Consider the following 23,900-nt stretch of genomic DNA (forward strand, 5'->3'; position numbering starts at 1 on the left):
GGCCTCAGCTGTGACTCTACGTAAAATGTTCACCCTTTTTTCACTCTCCAATTTCTTCTGCTTAGTGTAATAGCTCCTTTTTCATACTTCTATACCCCCTGCAGCTCACAATGACTTTCCCCTCCAAGAGGCCCTTTCTATTTGTCAAACTCTACAATCCCTCTATATTACTCAGACATTGTTTCATGTCTGTTGTTCATACCCACACAATGAAATTCTAGAGTCTTCTTAGGAGTCTAGGGACCTGGTAGGAGACAATTCTTGCTCACAAGATGAGAAGAAACACAAGAGATCCATGAATTGCCTTCATTCTAAACTACCTTTTCAAGGATGTTTGTAGAACAAACAGCCTCAGACAATGGAAAGAGTGTCTCCAGGTAGTGCCTGGAAACAAAAGGTAAGTTTGCTAACTGTGCAGTAAGGGTGAACATGCTTAACTTCCCAATATAAGACATCTGAGATCCCTCAGCTCTAGTGTCTTCTTCAGGCCCACTTTGCATTACCCTAGGGAAACAGGCTTGGAAACGGGAGTCAACGCTGACACACTGGTGACTGTTATTGCTGTGATTAATGAACTGCCCATTGTCTCTGAGCCCAGAATCCTATGTTCTCCACCAGCATCTGTGAATCTATGGCAGACAGACTCATGACCATGCAAACAGGGTAAAATTTCAGATTCTACACAGTCCTCTATAGGACTGTATCTAATGATCCTCCAGTCTTCTCCCCATCAAATTAAGAAAATCCTCATCACAGAACAGGGTCTCCATAAAAACAGCCATGACAAGAAAAGGAACAACCAATTTTCAACATTCAGATTTGGAAGTCACACTTTGGCTAAAGGTTAAAAACTCAGCCTTTTGAGATAGTCAAAATCTCATCAATCAAATTTCTGAACAACCATTAACTGTGTGACTTAAATTAGTATTGAGTCAGTATATTGTGGGGCTTCCCTGGTGACTCAGATGGTAAAGAATCTGCCTGTAATGCGAGAGACTCAGCTTTGATCCCTGGGTGGGGAAGATTACCTGGAGAAGGGAATGGCTACCCACTCCAGTATTCTTGCCTGGAGAATCCCATGAAAAGAATAACCTGGGGGGCATGGGGTTGCAAAAGAATCGAACATGACTGAGTGACTAACACTTTCTTTTCAATATATTGTAACGGTTGAGAACATGAATTCTGAGGTCAAACCAATTGCCTTGGTTCAAATTCTAGCTTCCATATTAGCAGCTGGGTGACTTGGGGCAGGTTTCATAACCCCTCTGTTCTTTAGTTTTCTTAATGGTAAAATGAGGGTAAAGGCAGTAACTTACTTCATGGGGTTGTTGTAAGGATTAAATGAGTGTGATTAAATGAGTGTATTTATATAAAGCACTCAAACCAATGCCAAGGACATATGTAATATTATTACTGTACAGCTGCCATTTCAAATGCAACCGCACATCCCAAAGGCACCAAAATTACTTTAAAAACTCCAGCTTTATTAGATCTGCTGATTGCAGATGATATCCTGAGATGGACTGAAGCATTTAACCATCATAAATGAAGGAGGCTTATCCCAGGACAAAACTGTGCAACTCCATTGTAAAAGTCTGGTACTCAGTGAAGGCTGGAAACCTTTGCCAAAATTTTTATGGGCCATGGTGATGACTGTCATCACTCAAATACATTCATGAGGCAGTTATTTTGGGCCCATGTTGTTTTTAGAATCCCTCATTGTTTGACAAGGCAACACTGAACTCATAAACTTCAGCACGTCCATAGCTGCTCAAGGAAGTTCCCATTGTTCAGGGATCTCCTGATTCAGAATGCACATGATCATCAGGGGAAGATAAAAAGGTCAGTATCAGCAATCAGTCAGGGGTAGAAGAGGTTGCTCTTGACTTCAGAGCACTAAGGGCATTTAATATCATTCTGAGGAGCCAACACAAATTTATCAGGCAAAGGATGAGGTGATAAGCAAGAAGATGGGAAGTCTGAATCATCTGGCTTACTGTCCACATTATTCAGATTCACTAAATACATGTCAAGGCTTCAATTCTTAACTAGAAAGCTTATCCAAGAGTGCAATACTGGTTAATGGAAAGAAGAAGAAAATGATGTTTATTGAGCCCCCACTATGCATCTTTGGGCTTCCCTTGTGGCTCAGCTGGTAAAGAATCTGCCTGAAAAGGGGGAGACCTGGGTTTGATCCCTGCATTGGGAAGATCTCCTGGAGAAGGGAAAGGCTACCTACTCCAGTATTCTTGCCTGGAGAATTCCATGGACTGTATAGTCCTTGGGGTCACAAAGAGTTGGACATGACTGAATGACTTTCACTTTCAATTCCTGTTCATGTATCTTTAATGTGCATTATCTAAACCTTGTGAAATGGGCTGGATTAGCCCCTTTTGACTAGTTGAGAAAACAGACATCTTCAGAGAGGTTCAATAACCTGACCACGGTTAGAGAAGTAAGTGATAAAGCCAGACCCTCAATAAGGTCCATACTCCAAGGTTTGTGCTCTCTAAATTTTTTTTTTTTTTTTTGGCTGTGTCACATGGCATGTGGGATCTTAGTTCCCCAACCAGGAATCCAACTTGTGCTCCCAGCAGTGGAAGCTCGGAGTCTTAACCACAGGACGACCAGGGATGTCCCTCCAAGGCTTGTACTCTGTTCCTGCTCTCCCTCAGGCACCTCAGCTCAGTTGCCCATTCCATTACACCATGAGCTTCCTGGAAGCAGGATCTGTGTCCTTGTCACATGTATATCAGAATATATAGACATATGTATTAAATAAATATATATTAACATAGAGCCCTTAATAAACTTACATTGAACAAATGAAATTGTAAATCAGGCAAAATCATAATAAGTAATCTGGATCCTTGAAAGCAATCACACAGAATAAGCACTCGAGTGAGTGAGTACTCAGTCACATCCAACTCTTTTGTGACCTTATGGACTATATAGCCCACCAGACTCCTCTGTCCACAGAATTTTCCAGACAAGAATACTGGAGTGGGTTGTCATTTCCTTTTCCAGGGAACTTCCCAACCCAGGGATCAAAACTGTTTCTGCATCTCTTGTATTGGCAGGTGGATTCTTCCCCGCTGAGCTACCTGAAAAGCCCTAAGAGCTCCAGGGTCCTCTTACAACAACCTAAGAAGCTATCACAAGTAACTACCCAACTCCACAAAGTTCCTTAACCCCCAAAAGCAGCTGGGACTGCTGGTTATAACTGCTAGTTATACTGGAGGTCCCAAGAATATGCAAGGGGAAGGGTGGTCCATTCAAAACCCCTACTACCCATCATGCATTTTCTTAGGTTTGACCCTGGGCTCCCACTGTGAGCTGATAACTCTTGATATGAAGCCTGGAGTGAAGTCTAATTGGTCCTACATCAATCAGCTGAGCTCATGGATTTTAACAGCCAGAAATGTCATTTCTCCCTGCAGAACTTTCAGGGGGTTGGGCTAATCCCTGGCTGGTTGGGGTTTGGGGTTTTCCTAAGAGGCCAGCTGGGGGTAGATTCACATTAAAAATGGTTTGAAATGAAGAGACAAATATACAGAGGGTATGAGGGCAAATTATGTGAGGAACAGAGAAATCACTTGCCAAGATCCACATTACTTTGCCAACAAAGGTCTGTCTAGTCAAACCTATGGTTTTTTCCAGTAGTCATGTATGGATGTGACAGTTGGACTATAAAGAAAGCTAAGCACAGAAGAACTGTGGTGTTGGAGAAGACTCTTGAGAGTCCCTTGGACTGCAAGGAGATCAAACCTGTCCATCCTAAAGGACATCAGTCCTGAATATTCATTGGAAGGACTGATGTTGAAGCTGAAACTCCAATACTTTGGCCACCTGATGTGACGAGCTGACTCATTGGAAAAGACCCTGATGCTGGGAAAGATTGAAGGCGAGAAGAGAAGGGGATGACAGAGGATGAGATGGTTGGATGGCATCACCGTCTGTAAACTAGGAGTTGGTGATGGACAGGGAGGCCTGGCATGCTGCAGTCCATGGTAAAGAGTCAGACATGACTGAGAGACTGAACTGAACTGAGCTGATAGGAAGATGATAAACAAAAGCCAAACCTGAGAGTCAGGAGCCAGATTACACCCAGATCCACTGGAAGCTGGGAGGGATCAGTGAAGAAGGCCTGAGTCTATTGCTGTGAACAAGAGGGTCTGGGTCGATGGCTGTGAAGTTGTAGTTCACTTTCATGAGCTAGGCAGCTGGGTTGACCAGGAGACAAAATGTATAGAAACTGTGAACCACTCTTGCCCCTATCTTAACAGAGCCAACACCCTTTAGAACCTGAAAAACATTCACATGTCCTGGTCTTTGCAGATCCCACCTGCCAGCATAGCAGTGAAATATATCTGAGATGGTTCTGAAAGCTCTCTTGATGGGCAATGGCAGGGATGAAGATGAAGACTGTAAGTGAGCTGACCTTCCATGATCCAACTTCTCTATGTCACCAAGGACTCTACACTATGACTCTCCCTTGCTTCTGGAATCTGCTGGGATTGATCCAGGGAAGAATGGGCCAAGAGTCTGATCTGGGTCCCTGCACTTAATTCAGTCCACAATCAGAACTGCACGTCCTAGAATCATTACCGTCCATGGAGAGAATCCCATGCAGCAATAACTTTGCTAACAGAATTTATGAATCCATCATTAGTTCTTCAGAAACAATTAGGCTGTTTCTTGCCAGTACTCAGGGATGAAAGTATGTGCTGTGCATGCTGACAAACATCTTTTACAGTTTATAAATACCACAGCACGTGCTCCCTACTCCAGTGGGAATAGATCCGGTTTGCCTGCTGCAGACAAGGCGCAATTTCATCAGATAATTGCTACTGGAAAAACAGCTCTCTGCGTGCTTCATACATCTGGCCTTACAGCACCATGGAACTTCACAATAAAATGTATACTCACATTGGTAGCTTGCAGGATTCATTTGAAAAGAAAGCTGTGTTCAAATAAAGCTGCGCAAAGCTTCAGGAGCCATGTTCATTGATTTTTTTTTTAATGAGGCAGTAAAGCCCATCATAGAGAGACACCACGTGCAGTTGCTTCTCTGCCTTGCTTATAAAAAGGCCTCATGATAGCTTCTTACTATGCAGTGTTTGTGGAACACATGTGAAGCATTGTAAATGCTCACAACCATAGTCTTGTTCCCTTTTCATACATTAAGACACTGAGGCTTAGAGAGGTGAAGTGGCTTCCCAAGTCCATTCAGAAAGAAATCAGCAGATCTGGATGTGAACAAAGGGTATTCTGACTCCAGTTCCAATGCTTTTTTCCATCTTCAAATTCGTTACATCTCAGTGACATTTTCTGTTTTCCCAAAGCCCTTACTATCTACTTAAAAGTTGCTGCTGCTGCTGAGTCGCTTCAGTTGTGTCTGACTCTGTGCGACCCCATAGACAGTAGCCCACCAGGCTCCCCCGTCCCTGGGATTCTCCAGGCAAGAACACTGGAGTGGGTTGCCATTTCCTTCTCCAATGCATGAAAGTGAGAAGTGAAAATGAAGTCGCTCAGTCGTGTCCGACTCTTAGCGACCCCATAGACTGCAGCCCATCAGGCTCCTCCATCCATGGGATTTTCCAGGCAAGAGTACTGGAGTGGGGTGCCATTGCCTTCTCCGACTTAAAAGTTGACCTAACATTAAATGGGATTCTTCTGTTTTAGATTTATATTTCTTGATTTTGTATTAGCTTCACTGTCTTTTCACACAATACTACTTCATAAATAATTTTTCTGCCGACACCTGTCTGTAAATGTCTTACAGGTATCAGTAGAAATTGTGTTTGATTTCATTAATGTACTACATCAGACAGAAAATACCAGGTCCTGCCTGGGTACCACTTGAGATAAATCAAAAGATGCCTTGCACTAAAATAACATGGAAGACCATTTACAGGGTGTATCCTATGCCAGGCACTGCACCAGAAAGTTTATATTGACTAGCCAATTTAATCCTTATACTATCTCTCTGAGAAGATCGGTATCAACCCCATGCATAGATGAAAAGATGAGACTCAAGAGAGGTTAAAGAGCGATTAGAGCTCAAGCTTATCAGATGCCAAAACCCATGTTCTTATCCAATGTTCCTTTCTTCCAACCAATAAGATTATTTATATTAGCATATGATTGAAATGAAGGCTTCTTGGACTTCTCTGGTGGCGCAGTGGATAACAAAGTCCACCTGCCAACGCAGGGAAGATTACATATGCCGTCGAGCAAATAAGCCTCTGTACCATAATAACTGAGTCCGTGCTCTAGAGCCCACCAGCTGCAACTACTGAAGTCCTTGTGTCTACAGTCTGTGCTCCACAACAAGAAAAGCACCACAATGAGAAGCCCATGCACTGCAAGGAAGAGCAGCCACAACTTGAGAATGTCTGGGCAAAGAAACAAAGACCCAGCGCAACCATAAATAAATAAATAAAATGAAAGCTTCTTAGTAACAGTGTAATTTTTGGAATAGTAGGCTGAAATGGGCCCTGGAAGATATCCAGGGCCTCATTCCTGGCAGCTGGAACTGTTACCTTACAGGGAAAGGTACTTCCAGCTTTGGTTAAACTGGAGATCTTGACATGGGGAGATTACCCTGAATTATCTGAGCGGATTCTAACAGCAATCACAAAGTTAAAGTCGCTCAGCTGTGTCCGACTATTTGTGACCCCATGGACTATATGGAATTCTCCAGGCCAGAATACCAGAGTGGAAAGGTAGCCTTTCCCTTCTCCAGGGGATCTGACTAAACCAGGGATCGAACCCAGGTCTCCCACATTGCAGGCAGATTCTTTACCAGCTGAGCCACAAGGGAAGCTCTGTAATCACAAGGATCCTTACAAAAGGGAGGCAGAGAGAAGTATGACACAGAAGAGGAGGCAATGTGATCACACTGGCAGAGGCTGGAGTGGTGCACCCACAAGCTGAGGGATGCAAGCGGCCATCAGAGGCTGGAAGATGCACAGAATTGATCCCCACTTCCCCAAGCCCAGGGCTTCCAGAAGAAGCAGCTCTGCCAGCACCTCAAATTTAGCCTCTTTTAGACTCAGTTCAAATTTCTGGCCTCCAGAACTGGGACGGAATCAATTTCTATTGTTCTAAGTCACCCAGTTGGTGATGATTAGTCACAGCAGCCTCAGGAAACCATCACTCTTGGGAAAGTCGTTTAAGCTCTCTACTAAAATACCTTCCTTCATTTGACTGTTGTTCAAATTGAGTAACACCTAATAAATATTTTATCTTCTTCGCTTACCTTCCTGGAAAAAAAACTGAGTTAAGTTTTCAAAACTGGGATTCTTTAGAGAACTCAGGATGAGTTTAGAGATTTTTAAGGAGAAGAGAACTCAGGATGGAAACGGAATAGCTCAGACACAGACATTCCTTATTCAGGGGCAGCTGTAGTTGGTTCCACCTTTAGGGAGAGTGAACCAAGGATGAAAGAACTTGAAACTGCTGTTGACAAGTGTTGAAAGCGTTAGTTGCTCACTCTTTTGCAATGCCATGGACTGTAGCCTGCCAGTCTCCTCTGTCCATGGGATTTCCCAGGCAACAGTACTAGAGTGGGTAGCCACGCCCCTCTCAAGGGGATTTTCCTAACCCAGGGATCAAGCTCAGGTCTCCTCCATTACAGGCAGATTCTTTACCATCTGAGCTGCCATGTAGGCAACATTTAACTATAAGCTGTAACATTAAATGTAAGCTGTAAGGTGTATTTGCTGAGCCTCTGGAGATTTTTAAATCTGGAGGAAATAGTTGTGTCTCAGATAATTTGCAGGTCTAAGCAGAAATCACTTCAATTACTTCTTGAGGCTCCTTGCTTTGCTGTGACTCTTTTAGCCATGATCTGTAGAAATTCTTACCTGAACTAGGTGTTCAAAGATGCCAGGAAACTGGAAAGTAATGGCTCCGCAGTATCTTCTAAGACTGTATCATTCAGAGTACTGAGAAATTATTTTTAAGTTTTCTAATGGCACTGCAATTGTGTTCTGAAAAAAATTTATTCTTTTAAATATACTGAAATACTTATGGATTCAGTGATATGACTGACAGTTGCTTCAAAATAACCTGGGGAGGAGAGGAAGTGAGTTGGGGAAGAGAAAATGTTTCGATAATAGCAGAAGCTGAATAGCAGGCTCATAATGCAGGAGACCTGGGTTTGATTCCTGGGTCAGGAAGATCCCTGGAGAAGGAAATGGCAACCCACTCCAGCATTCTTGCCTGGAGAACCCCATGGACTGTAGCCTGCCAGGCTCCTCTGTCCACGGGGTCGCAAGAGTCGGACACAACTTAACGACTAAACTACTACTACTATAGCTACATGGTGGGCTTCCCAGGTGACCCGGGCAGGCACTCAGTCATGCCCGACTCTTTGCAACCCCATAAACTGTAGCCCACCAGGCTTCTCTGTCCATGGGATTCTCCAGATAAGAATACTGAAGTGTTTATGCCCTCCTCCAGGGGATCTTCCTGACCCAGGGATCGAACCCCTGTCTCCTGCATTGGCAAGCAGGTTCTTTATCACTAACACTGCCTGGGAAGTCCCTCCTGATGCCCACTTCTTCCTTAAACTAGACATACAGATGGGACCAGCCACAGAGTTTGCCTAAGAACTTGAGAAATTCCTTTTTGCTAACACGAGGCAAACCTTTAACCTTAAATTGAACCATATTGAAACTGCTATTATTCTAGGTCAAAATAATAGCATGAATAATCCCTTTCTGGACATTAGAAAACCTTCTTCAATAACATCAATCAATCTCTATAAAATAGAACAGGGGTCTCAGAGCACGGAAGTCCCAAGGCAATGGCTCATCTTGATCCTCTAGACGGGGACAATACCAAGTGCCCCCAAAACTCTAAGTTAAATATCAGATCAACACAGGAGGATGAGCTCAGGCACATACAAAAGCAACTGTGACCAAATATTGCTGGCAACAGCAAACAAACCAAAAAGAGGACAAGCAAGCAAAAAGACACAAAGTCCACCTATATGGGCATCGCTAAACCCCCACAGTCAGAGAAGGCAACAGCACCCCACTCCAGTACTCTTGCCTGGAAAAGCCCATGGACGGAGGGGCCTGGTGGCCTGCAGTCCATGAGGCTGCTAGGAGTCGGACATGACTGAGCGACTTCATTTCACTTCTCACTTTCATGCATTGGAGAAGGAAATGGCAACCCACTCCAGTGTTCTTGCCTGGAGAATCCTAGGGATGGGGGAACCTGGTGGGCTGCCGTCTATGGGGTCGCACAGAGTCGGACACGACTGAAGCGACTTAGCAGCAACAGCAGCAAACCCCCACAGTAAAAAAAGGGGGATCATTACAACTAAAGGCAGAAGATCCTTTAACTAAAGAGGGGTGGTCAGCAGGGGTGAGAAAAGAAGCCCTGAAGGCAGAGATTAGCCATGTCTGTGACTGGGACCTGTCCTCAATCAGCAAAGTTTTTATCCCTAAGACTGAACTGAACTCACCACATTCTGAGACCAATGATCCCCAACAGAGGATGTCACCTCCTCCAGGAAGCCTTCCTTCTCTCTCTCTCTCTCTCACATTCACACACATACACACACACATGCAAGTCAATGGATTTATCCATCTCTCATCAGCCTTTTAAAGATTCCCTGAGGGCAATGACTATGTCTCATTCTTATATTTTCAGTGCCTGCCCTGAGCACACACCCCAGTAAGCACTCAGGTCATGCTGAGTGGAGACACAAGAAACTAAAACTATTTCCAAAGGGGAAGGACTGATAGGGAGAAAATCATGCCTGGTGGGATAGGTCCTTGGGTGCTCCAAGGACATTCCAAAGCAACATAGGAACTGCTGTTGAGAATGATACAACAAATCCAAGGAAATGAAGGAAGTGGCCACAGGGTAGGGACAGGAATTTCAAAGAACGAGAAGACAAAATTCTGCAAGGTTATCTGGTCCCACTGGAACAAATGAACCCCAGTGGCTGGGACTCATCAGCTCCAAGAGAAGCCATGCCGGTTAGGGCAGGTTGCCTGGCTTCCTCCTCTGCCCTCAGCACCCACTCCACCTCCAGAATCCCTATGCAGTGGGCATTCAGCCACTGACTCAGCTCCTCCCTCAGGAAGGAACCCCCATCTCACCACATGGGGATGACCAACAGGTGACCTGCATGCATCGCAGGAAAGCCGAGAGAGGCATAAACACAAGAAGAGTCTGCAGCTCTGTTGCTAGAGCCTTAACGATGCGGCACAAATTTCAACTGAAGAGCATGGCAAGGACTGAAGTGAGGCTCTGGGAGAGAGAGTTCCAGCTGGCAAAGCCCACCACTCACTCCACACACCATCACGTGCTCTGGTCAGCCACTCCTAGGAATTAACGCATGATACCGGTGGAAATGGCTGGATAGTGTCACCGATTCAATGGACATGAACTTGGGCAAACTCCAGGAGCTGGTAGGGGACAGGGAGGCCTGGCAAGCTGCAGTCCATGGGGTCACAGAGTCAGACACGATCAAGCGACTGAACAACAGGCAGAAACACAAGTCCTTTACAGCTTGTAAGAACTCAAGAGTAAAAGGATCCAGAAAGCTCTTCTTAAGGACCTACTAATTGGGAGATGCTCTGGATTCTTATAGAACCATAAGTTTCCCACTGCATCTGCCACTCAGGATCAGGGAAGGACCCTTAGAGGCTGCTCCAGCTTCTAGAAAACCCTGCCCTGCCAACAACTGTGTCAGCTTTGTGAGTCAGGAGGAGGAAGGTACATATGCCAGTATTTTCCCTTTCTACTCACGTACTGGAAAAATCAACATCTGACAGAGTTTGTTGCTTTTTGCCTCTTCAGATGCACATGGCCCTGACGCATCCTTAAATCCACTCCTGAACCCAGCACAGCAGGAGGCAGTGCAGTGCAGGGTTCCAGGGACAGGCTCTGGAATCTGGCTCCCAGGATCTGAGCCCAAGTCTGTTACTTGCCATGAGAACTCGAGCCATTTTCCTATGACCTGTGTCCTCATTTTTTAATTGTGGTAAAAGTCACAAAACAGAAAATGTACTATTTTAACCATGTTTAACTGTACAGTAGCACTTAATACATTCATGTGGTTGTGTAATTCTCACCATCACCCATCTCCTGAACTTTTCCTACACTGAAACTCTGTCCCTGTTAAAACACTCACTCCCTACCCCCTCCCTGCTCTCCCCCATCCCCCAGACCGGACATTAATCAAACCTTGCTGCTAGGGATGTTGTAAGGAATAAGTGAGATTATATAGGTAAAGCCTTTACATAGTAGCTTATTGTTATTATTGCTGTTGCTGTTTATTACCACTACTATTGCTATTACTATGACTACTGCTATCACTATTACTATCTAAGCAGTCTTCAATTACTTCATTACTATTTGGGAAGTCTTAAATAATATTGGGTTCCAAATCCTATTGCCATGCTTCAAAGTCAAACATAATTATGCCAACATCAAAGGCATTTGGGAAAAAGGAAACATTTCTTCAAGTGGGCAGTAGCCCACCAGGCTCCTCTGTCCATGGAATTCTCCAGGCAAGAATACTGGAGTGAGCAGCCTTTCCCTTCTCCAGGGGATCTTCCTGACCCAGGGATCAAACCAGGGTCTTCTGCACTGCAGGTGGATTCTTTACCAACTGAGCCACCAGGGAAGTCCCAGGAGATGACACATATACATGTAATAAACCTCCAGATTTAAAAGTGACTATAAATCCTGTTAGTTGTAACCATCTCAGAAGTCAAGGAAACAGCAGGAGTGGTGAGTCCAAAAATTACTTTCATCAGATAACCTAGAGAGAACAACCTTCTTTCAACAAAACACATCTGCAAACCTAAAAATTTGGATCATAAATCCACGCAGCTCCTCCATTTAGAAGGTCTCACAGGAAGAACCCAATGTGACAGCATGAGTTAGAGTCACCATTGGTGGTACTTACTCACTCAGTCATGTCTGACTCTGCAACTGCATGGACTGTAGCCCGCCAGGCCCCTCTGTCCATGGGGATTCTCTAGGAAAGGATACTGGAGTGGACTGCCATGCCCTCCTCCAGGGGATCTTCCCAACCCAGGGATCGAACCCAGGTCTCCCTCATTGCAGGCAGATTCTTTACTGTCTGAGCCACCAGGGAAGCCATGCATCTCCAAAATTAAGATTATAGTTACTTTCTCTTCACACTGGATAGAACTGCTGTCACTGCTCGGGAAATGAGTACGTATTAATACGTCTTCTCCCGTTATGAAGAGTAGAAACATAAGAGGTGGACATGACTGCCTCTCAGGCTATTTTTAAATATTGGTTCATTTCACAGCTGCTGGTGATTTAAGTCTCACTCCCCTGGCCACAGTGAGTCACATCTGTGGGTTTGTACAGCATTTCTCTTTCCTTCCAGCCACTGAATGTTACCTCTGTCTGTGAATGTGTAGGTTTACTCTGCTCCACAATTTTCAGGTGATGAGGTTTTATTCTAGCAGTTGAAATTAGAAAATAAATACTGGAAACAGATCTGTAGGGGCACATGTTTCATGCACATATACCAATTTGAGTACGTCCTAAATGTGTACATGCATAATCAGGTTACACTGGAAAGTGTGGTTTAATCATGAACATGACCCTTCCACCTGCCAACCTCCACCAACGCTACTGAACAGAAGAACTAGCCCACTGATGATGTATATCCAAAGTTCAAAAACATACAGAAAGGGCTCTTGATGTGCTAAAAAGAGCATTTTCTCTACTAAGTCGATTGTGAACGTATTGAAATATAGTTACTTCACATAAAAACACACCACCAAGACATTCTCTGTACTGAATTAGGCAATTTATTAGGCTCCTATTGTCCATGTCTAGAATGTGAACATGGATGGACATGCATTGTCTCATTTTGTGGATCTTACATGCATGTAGCCTCCAGCTGGGCCTTTGATTCTACTTGTCAGTTAGCTCAATGTGAGTAAATGATAAACACAGAATGATACAGAAGCTGGAGCAAGAAATCCCACCCAATACCATATACCATAATTTTTTTTTTTTTTTTTGCAAAATCAAAATCATATCACAACTCTCTTGTAAAAAATAAATTTCAGAGCAAGGCATTTCATTCACCTCACTGAGAAAAATAAAGACATTTCTATAATTTCAGAGCAATGAAATGTCCAACTATGGCTGAAGAGTACACCCTGAGAAGTAAATGATTTTAACGAACCCATTGAGGTTGATAAAGCTGTGTTAACCTAACATCGGGAAGGGACACGCGGTCCAGGCACAAAGGTCCCTGCTCACGTTGGGGGGCAATTCTCCAAGGATGCTGTGTTATAAACATCCTCATTGTCTTCAATGCTTGAAGCGTCTGTGGAGTCAGGGTCGCTCACCATGATTCCCACCGAAGAGAGACTGGTGATGAAGGCATGCATCCGCTGGGCATAAATGTCTCTAATGTTAAAGTAAGGGAGCTCCTGACACTTCTCTGGCGGGTCCTCACTACACTGGTCCACATCGATGTCCTTTTGCTTCTGGTAGTACTTGGAGAACTTGTTGAAGATAATGGTGATGGGAAGGGCCACCACCAAGATGCCACAGATGATGCACGTGCTGGCGATCAGCTTTCCCACCAAGGTGACCGGGTGGGTGTCTCCATAGCCCACGGTCGTCATGCTGATGGTGGCCCACCACCAGCAGACGGGGATGCTGGTGAGGCTGGAGGTGTGGTCGTCCTTCTCCACGGAGTAGATAAGCACAGAAAAGATGGAGATGCCCACCGACAGGAAGAGAAGCAGCAGGCCGACCTCGTGGTAGCTATGCCTCAGTGTGGCACCAAGAGACCGAAGTCCCACTGAGTGCCGGGCAAGCTTGAGAATTCGGAAAATCCTCATGAGCCTGAGGATCTGGACCACTTTCCCCATGTTCTCGATGTCCTCACTCTCTTCCTCCTTGGTGTCTACAGCCAACGTGGCATAAAAGGGAACGATGGACACGAAGTCAATTATGTTCAGAGGGTTCTTCCAGAATTTCTTTTGACAGGGAGCAGTAACCAGCCGGATGACCAGCTCGCCCGTGAACCAGGCGATGCATGCGATCTCCACACCTTCCAGCACGGGGTCGTCCACCTCCCCATCCTCGTTCTGGAACTCCGACATGCTGTGGATGCACATGGCCACGATGGAGGCCAGCACCACGCTCAGGGAAGAGATGGCGATGAGCTTGGCCGACAGGCAGTAGGCTGGGTTCTCCATCCGGATCCAGATCTTCTTCCGGAGCTGGCCAAATCGCAGCTTGTCAAACTTCTCCAGCTCTTTCTCGAACAGAGACGACTCTTCGAAGGAGGAGTCGGTACTCACGTCGTTGCTCTTCTGGTCCCAGTCCTTCTCGTGGTTCTCCTCCTTGCGCTCCTGGTAGCGATTACTGCAGCAGGAATCCAGGAAGAGCTCGTTGATGCCCCAGTACTCAATCTCCTGGCAGAACGAGAACACGCACAGCTCCTCCATGACGTGCAGCTTCCCCGTGTAATAGAAGTTCAAGACGTATCTGAACAGCGAGGGGTTGCGATCAAAGTAGTACTCTTTATCGGCCACGCTGTAGTCATCGCACAGTTCCAGGATGGCCTCTTCCGAGTGGCAGCTAAGCAGTTTCCCGAGTCTGGTGTGAGGGAAGCGCAGGAGGGTGCTCTGGTCGACCGTCTGCTTAAAGCCCCCCACGTTCAAGTTGACAAGTTCCTCGTCTGGTCCAGGGCGATGGAAAAACTCACCAAACACCATGGTGGATCCAGGCGGTGGAGAGCTGGCTGGGAAGGGAGACGAGGGAGTTCACGCTGGCCCTGGAAGGAACACAAGACGCGTGAGCCCTGTTCCGAGCAGCCGTGCCAAGCTTATTTTTAATCTGCCCTTTCCAGGATGATGGGCTACATTAAAAGCAAAAACAGAGGGACTTGTCTGGCGGTCCAGAGGTTGGGATGCCACACCTCCAACACAGGGGGTGTGGATTCTATCCCTGGTTGGGGAACTGAGATCTCACGTGCCACATGACTCAACCAGAAAAAATAAATAAATGAAACAAAAGTCATCTTATTAAAAAAGAAAGATTACATACCATTAAAAAAAAAAAAGAAAGCAAAATAGAAAACAAAATAAAAAAAAATATACTATCCCCCTTTGACAATAAGAAATTCAACATAAAATAGGTTTTTAGTTTTTTAAAAATGGGTTTATATATACATTTTTTAGAAAAGACTGCCATATAATTTTTATGAATTTCCAATTCCTATTTCTCTATTTTTGAAGCATTCATAATAGCATGCCATACCCCAAAAGCAATGCATTTGAGATCACTTACTCAATACAAGCATCTCCAGCCTCAAACACAAGGCTTCTTCATTTGGAAATGCTCAGTTCAAACGTGGCATGCTATTTGCTGCCTGGCTTGCAGCTCATCTCTCCTGTTCCCTATGGCTTGGTCAAGCACATTCAGGAACAGCTCTCTGCTCTGCACCTCGTACATAAGCCACACATCACTGGGGCTCAGATCAGCTCTTATAAAAGATGTAGGTTTCTTCTTACGCTCCCATGTTTCACTCCTTTTAGAGAAAGCTCTATTCCCCACATTTGGATGTGGACAATCAAGAGGATATAATTACCCCCTGGTCCCATTAGTATCTTAAAGATACAGTTACACTTCATGGGATGGGGTTTCAGGTACATCCACAAGGGAAGAAAGTGACTTAGGGAAACCTTTTTATGTTAATTGCAGTATCAGTTTCCTGACACAACTATGCTCCTCTGCCATCTCCTTCCTCCCTTCACAAACAGTCTCCTACACACTCCCAATCTTTGATACTCAAGTCTATACTGGCCCAGCATATACAGGCTATTTTAGTCTTGACTCTAACCAAGATGTACCAAAACTATTTCTCAGAGAGAAAATAATAGGTTTTGACCATCATCCAATACAATGCTGATTCCTCAGAGCTGATGATGCAAATAAAAGAAAGGCAGGAGATTGTCACGTACTGAGTTCCAACTAAGCACTAATAAATTTTTGTGTATATTATGTGATTTCATCCTTTCAATACTACACAGTAGATGTATAGGAAAGTAAACACTCAGAGAAGTTAAGTCCAAGATCACAAGATAAGCAAATGGTAAAGCCATGGTTTAAACCCAGGTTGATAAACTCCAAAGCCCATGCTATATCCACTACACACATATCCCTCCCACCCCCTTTCAGGTTTTTTTCCTTACTATAATCCAATAATCCAATATAGGTAGTAGTATTATTACCAAAGTGAGTCAAGCATCCTTGGGGTTACTGGGGAACCACCAATCCTCTGTCTGGAGAAGCTTCCTAGCAGAGGTTCTATTTAGGTAAATGTTAAAGGTTTAAGCAGAGCTGAGCAATGGGGACAAAGGACATTCCCAACATTGGGCATCAAAAGGTGGGGACAAGTCAGACTGCAAAGAGAATCGTGAATCAATCTAAAGAGTTTAGACATGGGACTTCCCTGGTGGTCCCGTGGCTAAGACTTCGTCTGCAGGTGTGCAGGCTGGATCCCTGGTTGAGTAACTAAGATCCCACATGCCTTGTGGCAAGAAAAAACAAAACATGAAAGAGAAGCAATACTGTAACAAAATTCACTTAAGACTTTTTAAAAATGGTCCACATCAAAAAAAAATATTAAAAAAAAAATAGAGAGTATGGACTTGATCCTGTAGATGAGACTGCTAAATCACCTTAATCAATAAGTAGACATGGCTGTATTTGTGACTATAACTTAGAAAGACCCCACTGACAGCAGGATAGAAGACTGTTGGCAGGAATGACTGGGGCCAAAGAGGTAGGGTTACAACAGAACGGGTGAGAGAACGCAAACTCATACATCAGTGGTATGTATAAAGAGGAGGTGACAAATTCAAGAATTTTATAGATGTGAAAGTGTTCCACTCAATATGCCAGTAAATTTGGAAAACTCAGCAGTGGCCACAGAACTAGAAAAAGGTCAGTTTTCATTCCAATCCCAAAGAAAGGCAATGCCAAAGAATGTTCAAATCACCATAAAACTGCACTCATTTCACATGCTAGCAAGGTAATGTTCAAAATTCTCCAACCTAGGCTTCAGCAGTATGTGAACACAGAACTTCCAGATGTTCAAGCTGGATGTAGAAAAGGCAAGAGGAATCAGAGATCAAATTGCCAACATCCACTGGATCATAGAAAAAGCAAGGGAATCCCAAAAAACATCTACTTCTGCTTCATTTACTATGCTAAAGCCTTGACTGTGTGGATCACAACAAACTGTGGGAAATTCTTAAACAGATAGGAATACCAGATCACCTTACCTGCCCTCCTGTGAAACCTGTATGTATGCAGGACAAGAAGGAACAGTTAGAACTGGACAAGGAACAATGGACTAGTTCAAAATTGGGAAAGGAGCACATCAATGCTGTATATTGTCACTCTGCTTATTTAACTTATATGTAGAGTACATCATATGAAATGCTAGGCTGGATGACTCACAAACTGGAATCAAGACTGCCCAGAAATATCAATAACCTCGGACATGCAGATGATACCACTTTAATGGCAGAAAGTGAAGAACTAAAGAGCCTCTTGATGAAGGTGAAAGAGGAGAGTGAAAAAGCTGGCTTAAAACTCAACATTCAAAAAACTAAGATCATAGCATTCAGTCCCATCACTTCATGCCAAATAGAAGGGTAAAAAGTAAAAACAGTGACAGATTTTATTTTCCTGGGCTCCAAAATCACTGCAGATGGTTACCATAGCCACAAAATTAAAAGACACTTGCTTCTTTCAAGAAAAGCTATGATAAACCTAGACAGGGTATTAAGAAGCAGAGATATCACTTTGCCAACAAAGGGCCATATAGTCATAGCTATGGTTTTTCCAGTAGTCATGTATGGATGTGAGAGTTGGACCATAAAAAAAGTTGATCGCCAAAGAATTGATGCTCTTGAACTGTGGTGCTGGAGAAGATTTGAGAGTCCCTTGGACAGCAAGGAGATCAAACCAGTCAATCCTAAGATCAGATCAGATCAGATCAGTCGCTCAGTCGTGTCCGACTCTTTGCGACCCCATGAATCGCAGCACGCCACGCCTCCCTGTCCATCACCAACTCCCGGAGTTCATTGAGACTCACGTCCATCGAGTCAGTGAGGCCATCCAGCCATCTCAAGCTCTGTCATCCCCTTCTCCTCTTGCCCCTAATCCCTCCCAGCATCAGAGTCTTTTCCAATGAGTCAACTCTTCGCATGAGGTGGCCAAAGTACTGAAGTTTCAGCTTTAGCATCATTCCTTCCAAAGAAATCCCAGGGCTGATCTCCTTCAGAATGGACTGGTTGGATTTCCTTGCAGTCCAAGGGACTCTCAAGAGTCTTCTCCAACACCACAGTTCAAAAGCAGCAATTCTTCGGCGCTCAGCCTTTTTCACAATCCAACTCTCACATCCATACATAACCATAGGAAAAACCATAGCCTTGACTAGACGGACCTTTGTTGGCAAAGTAATATCTCTGCTTTTCAATATGCTATCTAGGTTGGTCATAACTTTCCTTCCAAGGAGTAAGCGCCTTTTAATTTCATGGCTGCAGTCACCATCTGCAGTGATTTTGGAGCCCAGAAAAATAAAGTCTGACACTGTTTCCCCTGTTTCCCCATCTATTTCCCATGAAGTGGTGGGACCAGATGCCATGATCTTTGTTTTCTGAATGTTGAGCTTTAAGCCAACTTTTTCACTCTCCACTTTCACTTTCATCAAGAGGCTTTTTAGTTCCTCTTCACTTTCTGCCATAAGGATGGTATCATCTGCATATCTGAGGTTATTGATATTTCTCCCGGCAATCTTGATTCCAGCTTGTGTTTCTTCCAGTCCAGCGTTTCTCATGATGTACTCTGCATAGAAGTTAAATAAACAGGGTGACAATATACAGCCTTGACGAACTCCTTTTCCTATTTGGAACCAGTCTGTTGTTCCATGTCCAGTTCTAACTGTTGCTTCCTGACCTGCATACAAATTTCTCAAGAGGCAGATCAGGTGGTCTGGCATTCCCGTCTCTTGAAGAATTTTGCACAGTTTATTGTGATCCACACAGTCAAAGGCTTTGGCATAGTCAATAAAGCAGAAATAGATGTTTTTCTGGAACTCTCTTGCTCTTCCCATGATCCAGCGGATGTTGGCAATTTGATCTCTGGTTCCTCTGCCTTTTCTAAAACCAGCTTGAACATCAGGAAGTTCACGGTTCACATATTGCTGAAGCCTGGCTTGGAGAATTTTGAGCATTACTTTACTAGCATGTGAGATGAGTGCAATTGTGCAGTAGTTTGAGCATTCTTTGGCATTGCCTTTCTTTGGGATTGGAATGAAAACTGACCTTTTCCAGTCCTGTGGCCACTGCTGAGTTTTCCAAATTTGCTGGCATATTGAGTGCAGCCCTTTCACAGCATCATCTTTCAGGATTTGGAATAGCTCAACTGGGATTCCATCACCTCCACTAGCTTTGTTTGTAGTGATGCTTCCTAAGGCCCACTTGACTTCACATTATTCATTGGAAGGACTGATGCTGAAGCTGGAGCTCCAATACTTTGGCCATCTGATGTGAATGAAGGGCTGACTCATTGGAAAAGACCTTGATGATGGGAAAGATTGAAGGCAGGAAGAGAAGAGGGTAACAGAGAATGACATGGTTGGATGGCATCACTGACTCATTGGATATGAGTCTGAGCAAGCTCTGGGAGATAGCAAAGGACAGGGAAGGCTGGCATGCTGAAGTTTGTGGGGTTGCAAAGAGTTGAACATGACTTAGTGACTGAACAACAAATAAAGTAGAATCAAGAGGACTTGGTCACTGATTGGAAGGAAAAGATAAGGAAGAAGAAAGTCAAAAGGAAGATGTGTTTTCTACTCTGCACAACCGGATGACATCATTAGAGGAAACGTAAGGCCAGGTAGGAATTTCTTGTCCTTATGTTTACAAAGAGACGAAGCTGTCAGCGAGACAAGAGATTCCACCTCTGAAAAGGACACTCCAGAGAACACAGCCTGAAAACACAGCCCTCTGCCATCCACCCTAGGAGGAAGCTCAATGTGAGAGAAAATACAAGGCTATTTGCACCATTTGCTCTGGACACCCCAGCACTGACAATGTTCCCGTGAAACCAGAGACCACGGCCTGGCATAGCAAAACACTTCACAAGATGTGCTGACCTCTCCAAAAGACATGATTTTTTTCTTGCCTCGGCTTTCTATTTTTAGTTAGAGATCTTCTTCGAAGGGCCTAAATCAGAGCTCATGGCGTGGTCCAAATATTTATGGAACCTCAGATCTCTGAAAGCAGGCTTATGTTCATGGCAAGTACAAGAGTAAAATGTTCCAAGGAACGAGTTTTAGTGAAGCTAGCATTAAGGCTTTCATGGACATTTTCTTCTGGTGGATTATTTTTTATCTCCTTAGCTTTCCCGGAAACCCACAATGGTTGAAAGCCACTGTCTCCCTTCATGATACAACCTGCTGAAGTCAGTCTCATAATCAGAAAGTGTGCCATCCATTTCCCAACTGTTCCAAAATCACTTTTCCAAAGAACATTGTTATCAACCATAATTGCCATCTTCCTGTTCTGTCCTCCTTGCTTTGTATTCACTCTATGCCAGTAAAAAGGAGCCTGTTCTGAGGTCCATGCATTCCACAAAAACTGTTAGTCGCTCAGTCATGTCCAACTCTTTTTGACCCTATAGACTATAGCCCACCAGGCTCCTCTGTCCATGGAATTCTCCAGGCAAGAATACTGGAGTGGGTTGACATTCCCTCCTCCAGGGGAATCTTCCCAACCCAGGGATCAAACCTGGGTCTCCTGCTTGGCAAGCAGATTCTTTACCACCTGAGCCACCAGGGAAGCCCTCATTCCACAAAGCCTAATCACAATAGCAACATACATCATAAAACCAGAGATCTCTCATTATGGGACTTTTAGAGGAGAGAAAAAAGAAAGCATCTCTATATCAGATCAGATGCTTCAGCTCAGAGGACAAGATGAGATTCTCCACATCATGGCTGCCAGAGTACACTGTTGGTTTCCTTGGCTGCATCCAGCCCAAAGCAGCCTATGGAGAGCAGGGAAGAAGACCTCACCTTTATAAACTGTAGCAAGGTTCCCTTACATGAAGCTAGTCCCTGGCCAATTACAATCGGTCCTTATATCATCTGCTCCTCACTATTACCTTGAGATTTTGCAGGTGAGGAAGCAGGATTAGAAGAGATGGGCATCACACAGCTATTAAGGGTTAGAGCAAAACTCAAGCCAGGGCTCCCTATGTCAGCCCCTCTGCTCTGCAGTGTGCTGGTTCACCCACTCGAAGGAGTAAGTAAGAAGAACAGATAACGAACATGGTTATTTACAAGACTCTATATTCAGGCCAGCATTTAACAGCATCATTCATTCCCATTCAGAAAATACTATGTGTCAAAGGTATATTTATATATATATATTTAATATATACTTATAGTATACCTTACATATAATAATTATCTTACATATATTTTATACATGAAGCTATACCTAGATAGCATATTGAAAAGCAGAGACATTACTTTGCCAACAAAGGTCCGTCTAGTCAAGGCTATGGTTTTTCCTGTGGTCATGGATGGATGCGAGAGTTGGACTGTGAAGAAAGCTGAGCGCCGAAGAATTGATGCTTTTGAACTGTGGTGTTGGAGAAGACTCTTGAGAGTCCTTTGGACTGCAAGGAGATCCAACCAGTCCATTTTAAAGGAGATCATCCCTGGGTGTTCTTTGGAAGGAATGATGCTAAGGCTGAAACTCCAGTACTTTGGCCACCTCATGTGAAGAGTTGACTCATTGAAAAAGACTCTGATGCTGGGAGAGATTGGGGACAGGAGGAAAAGGGGATGACAGAGGACGAGATGGCTGGATGGCATCACCGACTCAATGGACGTGAGTTTGAGTGAACTCCGGGAGTTGGCGATGGACAGGGAGGCCTGGCATGCTGCAATTCATGGGGTCGCAAAGAGTCAGACACAACTGAGCGACTGAACTGAACTGATACATAAGTGAACATATAAAGGAATGTATATAATATACATATAGTGTAAACCATATTTAGAGAGAGAATTATACAAATACTAAATAAAGATTTGGGTCAATTTCTCTGTAAGTGAGAAAAATCTCTTTAATTTTGACTAAAAATACAAAAAAAAAGTTTTGATTATATAAAAGTAAAATTTTGGTATGGAAAACCATGCCATAAGCAATGTTAAAAAAATATTTGCCACTTATATCACAGACAAGTGGTTAATATACCTAGCATATAAAAGGCTTTAGACTGAGAAGAAAAAGAGAAAAACAATATAGAAAAATGGGCCAGATATGAATAGACAGTTTACAAAAAAAAATGTCAATGGGTCTTAAAACAGGAAAACAATGTTCTACCTTGCGCATAGTAAGATAAATGAACATTAAAATTATGGAGCAGTATCATATCTAATGGGCTTCCCAGGTGGTTCAATGGTAAAGAATTCACCTGCCAAGTAGGAGACGTGAGTTCGATCCCTGGGTCAGGAAGATCCCCTGAAGAATGAAATGGCAACCCACTCCAGTATTCTTGCCTGGGAAATCCCATGGACAGAGGAGCCTAGAGGGCTTCAGACGATGGGGTCACAAAGAGTCAGACATGACTTAGTGACTAAACAACAACAAATCATATCTAATACCAAAATGGGAAAAAATACAAAAACTGAGCTACATACTCTATTACTAAGTATGTGGGGAAGCAGGTACTTTTGCACGCTGCAATTGGGGAAACAAAATGAAGGGAAATTCTTATGAAGGGGAATTGGGAAATACTGAGCAAAACTGCCCACAAATTAGGAGAAAATATTTGCAAGTTATTAGGCTTCCCTGGGGTTCACTCAGATGGTAAAGAATCTGCCTCCAATGCAGGAGACACGAGTTCAATCCCTGGGTCAGGAAGACACCCCTGGAAAAGGGAATGGCAACCCACTCCAGAATTCTTAGCCTGGAGAATTCCATGGACAGAGGAGCCTGGTGGTCCACGAGGTTGCAAAGAGTCAGACACAACTGAGTGACTAACACTTGACTTGACTTGATAGATCTAATAGGAGTCTAGAATCCAGAATAGATTTAAAAAATAAAAAACTCTTACAACAGTAAAAAGACAAATGGGCAAAGGATTTTATAGGCATTTCTTCAAAGATATACAAATGGCCAAAAAAACACATGAAAAGATGCTCAACATCATTGGTCACTAGGAAACACAAGTCAGAGTCACAATGAGACACCATTTCACACAACTAGGATGGATATAATCAAAAAGTAATAATAATACAAGTCTTACGTTATAACACAGTAAGTGTTTGTGATGATGCAGAGAAATCAGAACCTTTAAGCATAATGAGTAGTAGTGGAAAATGGTGTGACCAATTTGGAAAACAGTGAAGGAATGATAGAATTAAAATCTCACCATTGTGCAATTCATAATAAAATAACAGATCTGAGTGTGCTCATAAACGGCTGCTAAAACCCAGTTAAAAAATGAATAGGGAACTCCACAATGGTTAGTTCAGAGAAACAATACCTGAACTCACTGTTCAAGCCAGTGTAACAAAAAGAGACAAGACAGAATGTGCCTCCGGATGGAAACAAGTACACAATTCTGAACTATCCTAGCTAAAAAATAAAATAAGACATAAATTTGATCTAGCTCTAACAGTTAAAATCAAATAGGATATTTCAGAGGAACATGTTCAAAGACACTATAGGGATGCAATCAGCAAAAAACAGACTGTGGGAAATTATACAGGACAAATGATGGATCAGATAAATGACACATCAAATAGATTCAGTGTGTGGCTTGGTGTG

At 43.7% G+C, this 23,900-nt stretch overlaps 1 protein-coding gene across 3 annotated transcripts in view; it reads right to left on the reverse strand.

Moving 5' to 3' along the window:
- Window positions 1-12,801: 12,801 nt before the first annotated feature.
- KCNS3 (potassium voltage-gated channel modifier subfamily S member 3) overlaps window positions 12,802-23,900 on the reverse strand; it is a 47,946-nt gene continuing 36,847 nt past the window's right edge. For all 3 annotated transcript variants that reach the window (XM_027556018.1, XM_027556016.1, XM_027556017.1), the window contains exon 3: window positions 12,802-14,815. In XM_027556018.1, the coding sequence (XP_027411819.1) occupies window positions 13,281-14,756 (1,476 nt within the window). In that variant the 5' untranslated portion in view covers window positions 14,757-14,815 and the 3' untranslated portion in view covers window positions 12,802-13,280. The remainder of the gene's footprint in view (window positions 14,816-23,900) is intronic.

Source organism: Bos indicus x Bos taurus, chromosome 11 (genome assembly GCF_003369695.1).
Source record: "Bos indicus x Bos taurus breed Angus x Brahman F1 hybrid chromosome 11, Bos_hybrid_MaternalHap_v2.0, whole genome shotgun sequence".
NCBI classification, from domain to species: domain Eukaryota; kingdom Metazoa; phylum Chordata; class Mammalia; order Artiodactyla; family Bovidae; genus Bos; species Bos indicus x Bos taurus.